Source organism: Cynara cardunculus, assembly GCF_001531365.2.
Source record: "Cynara cardunculus var. scolymus isolate 2C chromosome LG 11, CcrdV1, whole genome shotgun sequence".
Taxonomy (NCBI): domain Eukaryota; kingdom Viridiplantae; phylum Streptophyta; class Magnoliopsida; order Asterales; family Asteraceae; genus Cynara; species Cynara cardunculus.
The window spans coordinates 2,559,650-2,567,910 of NC_037538.1; the positions used below are offsets into that span (position 1 = coordinate 2,559,650).

An 8,261-nucleotide genomic window follows, 5' to 3' on the forward strand; every position below is an offset into this window, starting at 1 on the left:
AAATYCAAAGTTAAAAGTTTTTCCATCGAATCTCCCCAAATAGAGCATTCTTCGACAAGTTCARTACAAGCAATTCATGAAGATCGACCAATCCATTTGGGATCCGTCCTGTTAAGTTGTTGCTTGACAAATCAATACTCATTAACAGTCCTAGATGGAAACTTTAGGGGTTTCCAGTATCACATGGAAACTTGAAGATGAAAAGAGAATACAATACCACAAATGTTTGTGTTCGCTTAGATTTCAKGTACGAATCTTCTTTTGAAAGGGGGAGAATCGTGACATCTCATTTTGAAGGATTAATTTGAAATATGTAYCTATACTATATTATAAAGTATTTGCCAAAAACTCTTAAAAATCATTTTTTATGCATGAAGTACTGTATACTAATGCATATTACTTAAAATTCAAGATTACAAGTACATTATATATAAATACAACTTATTAAAGCTCCATGTTTGAATTCGTATAACTAACTTCGGATAAATATAATTAAATAGAGAATAAACACCTCAATTTAAAATATAAAGAATCTAAAATATAATTANAATATAATTAAGATTATTATCGAGTTCTAACAAAATAATTAATTATTATGTTTATAAGAAAATTATATTATTAAACCAAATATAAATTACTTCGTTATTGAACCTAAATTAAATTATAATAAAAAATTAATTAAAAAATTACACCAAAAATATGAATTTTAAATAGTTAATTTGATATTAATATCGATATATTTTTGTCAAATTTTTATGATATTTTTAAATTTATATTTTATTTAAAAATAAAAACATTATCGTTTTTTTTCAAAATCACATAAAACCATACTATAACATTGACTGAGATAAATAATAAAATAAAATATTTAAATTAAAATATATCTTAGTGTATTGCACGAGTATCATTCTAGTATATTGTTTATGTTTGGGGGTAAACATGTTGTAGAGATAAACGCAAGGGTTGTGTCAAATGCCATTTTCTATATAAAAAGAGAGTTAAATAGTTACATGTTGGGGTAAGATTTAATAAAGAGAAACGTCAGGGTTTGATGTGTCAATTTCATAAACTAGTAATAATATAAATGAGGCTAAAAAGAAAAAAAATAGGATGAGAATACGGGAGAAAGAGGGAGATAGAGGCTACGGCCGATTCAGGGCTAAAAGAACACATAAATCATGAAACCGTAGTATGCTATATCAAGCTTAGGTTGAGTTTTAGCATCCAAATCGAAGGAAGAAGCCATTTTTGGTTGATGAGGTGAATAAGAACTTGATTAAGGGTTTAAAACTCGAACTTCATGCTAAAATTGAGGTATGTTTACATAACTAAGTTTCAATTGGTTTTATACTTAGGTTTAGTGCGTTATCTCGACTTGATTGAGTAGATTGTGACCTTGTTATGATTTTCAATTTGTTGTCTTCAACCTCAAGACATAGTGTAACCCATTCTAGGGTTCATAAATTGAAATTGATATAAAGAAGTGAATATATTTGATGTAATTAGTTTTTTGGGAACACTAAGATGTATCTAAGTTGAAATATTTAATCCAAACATGCCTTTGAAAGGAGAATCAAGTTTGCATATAAAACAGTTGACTTTTTTTCTTCTAAAAGTCAAACTGTTTTGTTATAAACTCAAATTGGATAGTTTTATGAGAAATTGAAGGTTGAAATTAAATGGACTTAGTTATGAAAGGTGGATAAAAGTGTTTCAGTGATCAAATAAATAATTCATATGCATTTTGAAGGATTTTCAAACTTATGGGTTTGTTCTAGTCCGGTTGAACTAAAAGATGAAGTTTTATGGGTTCTTTGGAGCTCATGGAGGATTTTGATGCATGAACTATCTAAACATGTCTATAAAAGTTCAATAAGTATGTTTGAAGACTTCATTTCAATAATAGTGTGTTATCAAGAAAATGAGTATTTGATGGTAAGTTGGGGTATGAACAAACTTTATGTCAAAAACAAGTTTTACGTACACCTTAAGTTCACACATGATGTTTTGATGTTTGATATAAACTTGGGTGAAGCCTAACTATGAATTCTTTAGTTGGGTTAAATGATGTGGGCCTTTATTTTTAGATTTGGATTTGTTCTATTTTAATGATTGGGGCCTTTATTTTAGATTTGGGTTTGTTTTATAAGATTAAATTTAGGTTTTCAAGTTTCAACGTCATTGTCCTCCACGAGACCACGACTTTGACTTGGGCTCGATACTTTCAGGCCCAGCCTCCTCCTCGACAGCCTCCTCATAAAATTGAACGCATTAGATGATGTTGACTCGGATCCTCGATACTCCCTGGTAAGTTATGTATGCATACATATATATATATATATTATAATTCAAATACCTATTATATGAACCATTATTTTTGGAATGCTATACCACCACGATAACCGCTAGTTCAAATCATAATACTGATCGCTATTTCGGATTTTGACCACTATAACGGCATAACCATTAAGCTGCAAACAAACAACCCCTTAATTCTATAAGCAAATGTGTCACTGTGTCAGTAATCTAGCTTGCTGCATAAAAAACATGCCTTCTAGTGCATGCCCAGACATATATGCACTTGATTAGATGTGGTAGACTCACCGCTCATAGCTAATATACTTTATTTGTAACCCATTATATATATATTATAAGATCCCACTAATTGTTAGAGTTATGTTTCAACATTTTCTCATATTTGTTGTGGTAAACTGAATGCATGCATGCTCTTTCTTTCTCTTTCTGATAAGCAACATTGTGAGTATTATTGTCAGGGACACTTTGATGATGTTCAGAAGGCTCCTAGTTTACCTTCTAAAGCACCAAGAGAAATGAAGGAACTGGTAAAGCATCACATGGCAGTATCTAATAGCTGCTCCTTCGTTCTTCTCAATAGGTGGTGTTATATATGTTTCTGGGGGAATAAATGTTGCAATGTTAACTTTGCAGGACGAGAATCAGAGTAAGAAGGGCCTTGGTGAAGTATATGCGGTATCTCCTGCTTGATTTATTTGATGCAAGAATCCCTGGCTGCTTTGTTTAATATATCTGTCCCAATTTCTAAGGGTATCACAGAAAGAAAATTACAGCTTTACCATTTTTGTCGAATCAAGCACCTTGCGCAACCACTTGCATTGGGAGCCGATTTGTTCTCTAAAACTGAAGTCTCAGCCACTAGTTTATATTCCTTGGCAGAAATTTTCGTTTGTTTTCTATAGCAATAGAGCTGTCACAGTCAGTTTATATTGATAATCACTAAATATGTGATATGATAGCACAGGAAATTGCTTTTTAAGTAAAAGAGCGATGGTAGATTACTGTTTGAACACAATGAGAAATACATCTTCAGATTAAGTACGAATAATATGTGATGTGTCTTAATATAATTTCTCAGGAGGGAGGTTCTTCCCAATTTAAATGTCATATGGGTTTTAAACTTACCTTTTTATCCTTCTGCAAGATGAGTATGCTCAGAAGACTGGCCTGGTTTCACTAGCGTTATCTGTCTTAGATGAGCAAAAAAAGGAGGTACACTTTGGGTTTACTTGGATAGTCTCTGTTTCTCAGCTCACATTAGTAGTTCTCTAATCATTTGGGGTTGCAAATATTGTTTTATGTTCCATTATAATGTCGTTTCTTACAGATATTTCACTTGATGTTGTTTGGTAAGTCTTCTTTTCAAGAAATTGTGCTTGAAGTTGGATGATCTATCGCATTTCCACTTCACTCCAAAACCAGTATGCATCCATGCTTATCTTTGTTTTGACCAACATGTTTGACCCTTCTTTGACCTCCTTAACCTTGTTTTTTGTATTAATTCGAATGAAATCCCTTGTACAGGTGATTGAAGACATGTCTATTCAAACAAAAGTACCTGCTTTAGCAATGAAAGAGGTATCAACTCTTCTAGAAACATCTCATTATACATAATGCTGCATCAGCTGTGGTACTGGCCATTAGTGGTTTTGTTGGCTAAATATTTTATCTTTTTTTGTTTTTTCGTGGATGTAGATTGCACCTTTGGCAGTCTTGGATGCTGCCATGCTGGCTCCGGAGGAAGTATTTTCTGGCAAAGGAGATATCAAAGAAGAAGCAGAACTAACACAGGAAGATAGAAAGAGGAGGAGAGCTCACAAGAAAAGGAACTTTAAAGGTAATCCTGGTTGCCATCAGTTCCGTTCATTGTTGGTGTTGGTTTGATTAATGTGGACGGTTTAGTTTCTTCAGGCCCAAGAATGCCATTTTCAGTTATAAAATCCTCCCTTCACATGTTTGACTTGATACGTAGTTTAACTACAAATGTTAATTGTCAAATATCTAAAATACATCTTCTGAACTTAGATTAATACCAACAACTTATTTGTAAACAAATAGGTAAATTTAGAATCCTTTTGAAAAAGGAAAGGTTAGCATTTGCCCAAAAGTGAGGTGTTGCAATGTTCATACAGCATGTATAACCAAACCAAACCAAACCAAACCAAACCAACAAGCGAGTATATCCCACCTGGAGGTGTGGTTTAGAGTGGTTATGTTGATTTGATGATCACATATTGGTTGTATAGGTTGCAAGAAGAGTGTACAAGTTGGTTGAAAACTAGATTTAACATAATCTAGCAAAGGTGAGTTCAAGTATTCTTAAAACTGGGTACACGTCAAATCTATGTATTTTACATAACTGATTCATTTCGCATATGTTTGAGTATGTAGTTGAAAAATGCATGATTTAAATGAGTGTTATGAAATGTGGTTATTTACTTCTTTTTACATACAAAGTAAATTTTTAGGTGAAAACTAGCATGCTAAATTATTATGAGAAACTATATGGAATATGGTTGGATGTTTTGAAACTTGTTGATTATGAAGCGTGCCGTTGATTTAAATTTTGTTGAAATCAACTTTGTATAAATGAGGTATTGTGAACTATTTGTTTGCTCACATATATGGTGTTAATTTAGATCCAGATCTGACGACTTAGGGTCACCCCCTTTGTTGCGTTTGTATTGGGGTCACTCTCTTTACAATTAGATGGGTTGCTCCGATTCGGTATTTATGGAGTACTGTGCACATATCGTGCCAGATACTCGGCTAATAAGTATAGTGTCTATAAGACACAACGTGCACATGGTGATTATGTCGAAATTAGCCTAACGGATAAGTGGACTGCTGGGTAGTGCTCCTTCACTGATTCTGGTTCTTGTTGTGGGTCTCCCCGACGTGGTGTGATGGTTGTTACCTCGTTTCAAAATTTATAACCACATCTTTTATTGAGTTCGATTAAAGTAATGTATTGGTTTGCATATTACTAATATAAATCATGCATTGTTTTGGAACTTTTGGATCAGTTTGATTTTTTTTATATTTTGGTATAATGTTTTATTATATAAACTCTTGAACTCACCAGGCATGAAGCCTAATTTGTTTTTATCTTTTGACGTGTATCCCAGGATCAAGATCAAAAGATATTATTGACGGTGTAACCATTGATAGGTAATATTATTGGTTGATACAGTGTCTTTGACTATCGCTTGGGACCGAAGATTAGTTCAAAATAGTATTCGATAGATTTGATATCAGCACCTTTGGTGTATGTTTGTAAATAGTAGTTAATGTACACTGTGCTATTGCACACTTTTGGTTTTTAGGATTTGTTTAGTGTATACGTAAATATAATTTACGGGATATAAAACAGGCAAATGACGGATTTATAAGTAGGTCATGCCGAGTTTTTGGTAGATTTGCTAACGTTATTACGGGTGTAAATCAATGGATAATATATGTCGGTCTCCACAAGTATAAGTATCTTCCCTGGACAATGGCAGTCAAAATTTTCAAGCATGATGGGATAGTTCTATTAATCTTGTTCATTGACAAGTCTAGGATTTGAAGGTTCACGAGATGACATAGTTTTATAGGGATGGGTCCGAAGAAGTTGTTTGATCTTAGGCTAAGAGCAACTCTCTCATTGTCAAAGCACTTGTTGATGACACCATTAGCATCTGTTTCTACTGCCAATTGGGTGCCAAGAGATGCAGCAGCAATTGTATTCTCAAGTCGTAGCAAGAAAAGTGAGAAAATAAGAAAAACAAAATTGATTGGTATTTAGTCATGCATCCAAGCTAAACGTTGAAAATTTGTCCAAAGGATATGGTATTAACTGCATGTTTATGTTATGATGTTACACTACAATAAATATGAACCTTTTAATGTTTATCTTCTCCACAACTTATCATATGACTCGTCCAGGCAATTTAATGTTTGTGCAAACATTCTGTGTTGTTGCTGGTGTCCTCGCTAGCTACGACAAGCTTCAGGTCATCATTTTGGGAAAGAAGTATGGTTCCGGTGGGGCCTAATTGTTCTTTTCACAAGTTGAGTCAATTTTGAGCGTATAATTACGATGGTGACGAAACTTACTTTTGAGTTACGATAAAGTTGAGAATTAATCTTGATCCCCAAAGGCAATCTCTCATCCGAATAACCTTCAAATATAGTATTTTCTTCCTACAACACCTTTCAAGTCGAGGTTTTGTATTACAATCGTTTTTCCCCAAATGGTATTTCATTTTGCAATGGTTTCTGCTTGTTATTTGCCTTCTGTTTTGCGGCTCTATAGTTTTTTATTGTTGACGCAAAATTCTAAATCTTGAAATGTGTTTTTGTTTCTTTTTGAATGTCTGAAACTATAACGTCACTTATTTGCATCAAATATCTGGTTTTTAACAACTCATGATGTTTTAATCCAAGTATCCATAAATGTTTGTGCTTTGTTACCATTTTCTTCCCAACCAAAACCGATCCCTACCAAATTCAACTCATGTTTTTACCATCCCTGGGTTTGCTTCAATCTAGGAGCTAGTTGKGCATGCAATAGAAACCTTAAAGGGTGTCCTCACACAACAAAGAAATGGCCACCCATGGTGTTGGTGGCAATTTTATTCATCATTGGGACTTAAAACCCCTACCAAATACAAGTAATCCATATTTAGCCCCAAAACAAGAACAACGATAATAAAGAAGTTAAAAAGAAGGAAATATAGACCACACTATGTATATGCAAACCTGCGCAATTTTCGAATGAACACCACTCCCTTTACGTAAACCCAATCTTTCAAGCTATCAACAAAGTGAAAAAAAACACGTCTCCCGTGACGGTTGAGAAGTAAAGCACCACATGCTATCCAAAATCCAAWASCAAATCCGGTGCACCCACCAATGTAAAACCATCTTTGAAGTTCATCTATGTCTTCCTCACCACTCTTACGTTCACCAACAATAGGTGGTACTTCATCTCCAGGACAACTTTTTGCAAGGGGAAGTCCACATAGTCCTGCATTTCCGGTGTACCTTGAAGGTTCAAAGGACTGGAGTTGAGTGCTAGATGGAATTCTCCCTGACAACTTATTATATGACACGTCTAGGTAACTTAACAAAGTCATGTTAGACATGCTTGATGGCATCCCTCCTGAAAATTTATTTCTAGATAAATCCAAAGTTAAAAGTTCTTTCATCACACCAATTTTTCGTGGAATCTCTCCAAGAAGAGCGTTCATTGACAAGTTCAGTACAAGCAGTTTATGAAGATCAACTAATTCATTTGGGATTTGTCCCGTTAAGTTGTTGCTTGAAAAATCAATGCTCGTCAATAATCCCAGATTTTTGGTGAATTCCTGTTCCTTTCCTTGCCACTCGATCATCGCGTTGTCAACATAAGTACCAACGAAACTCATGTTCCCCCTAAACATATGAATGTTATATTGCAAGAGCCTTCCGTCAACCATGGCACTCAAGTTATTCACGCATGATGGAATGGTTCCGTTGAGGTTGTTGATTGACAAGTCTAGGATTTGAAGGTACATGAGATGACATAGTTGTAAAGGAATGGATCCAAACAAGTTGTTTGATCCTAGGATAAGACCATACAACCCTGTTAAGTTTTCCCCAATCCAAACAGGCACATTACCAAAAATCTTGTTGGCCCCCAAATTCAAAAAATTTAACCTTGTGCAATTCTTCAAAGCCATAGGCAATTCTCCTGAAAAGTTGTTGTTGTATAAATCCAATACCTCGAGTTGAATCGAATATCCTATAGAAGCAGGAAGCCTTCCAGAAAGATTGTTGTGTCCTARATTAAGAACTCTTAGCTCTTTGAAATGCCACAAACAGTCAGGAAGTTGCCCGGTTAAAGAGTTGTGGGAGAGGTCAAGAAATGACAAAAACCCGTCAACAATTTGGCACAAGAAGGAGATACCACCATAGAATTT

The 8,261-nt window shown here is 34.3% G+C and overlaps 2 protein-coding genes across 3 annotated transcripts; one reads left to right on the forward strand and one right to left on the reverse strand.

Annotated features, from left to right (window-relative positions):
• The first annotated feature begins 1,117 nt into the window (after positions 1 to 1,117).
• Positions 1,118 to 6,207, forward strand: LOC112520829 (U3 small nucleolar ribonucleoprotein protein mpp10-like). 2 transcript variants are annotated; one of them, XM_025129432.1, is made up of 9 exons: positions 1,118 to 1,314; positions 2,229 to 2,307; positions 2,775 to 2,843; positions 2,950 to 2,991; positions 3,460 to 3,528; positions 3,666 to 3,737; positions 3,841 to 4,153; positions 4,563 to 4,619; positions 5,445 to 6,207. In XM_025129432.1, the coding sequence occupies exons 1-7, from the start codon at positions 1,301 to 1,303 to the stop codon at positions 3,928 to 3,930; spliced, it is 435 nt and encodes a 144-aa protein (XP_024985200.1). In that variant the 5' UTR covers positions 1,118 to 1,300; the 3' UTR covers positions 3,931 to 4,153; positions 4,563 to 4,619; positions 5,445 to 6,207. The 2 variants fall into 2 exon arrangements, with proteins under 2 accessions (XP_024985200.1, XP_024985201.1); XM_025129433.1 differs by lacking the exon at positions 4,563 to 4,619.
• An 836-nt stretch (positions 6,208 to 7,043) lies between these two features.
• On the reverse strand, positions 7,044 to 8,234 carry LOC112520948 (receptor-like protein EIX2). Its single transcript, XM_025129574.1, has one exon. It carries the CDS (start codon positions 8,019 to 8,021, stop codon positions 7,044 to 7,046), a length of 978 nt encoding a protein of 325 aa, XP_024985342.1. The 5' UTR covers positions 8,022 to 8,234.
• Positions 8,235 to 8,261: the final 27 nt, after the last annotated feature.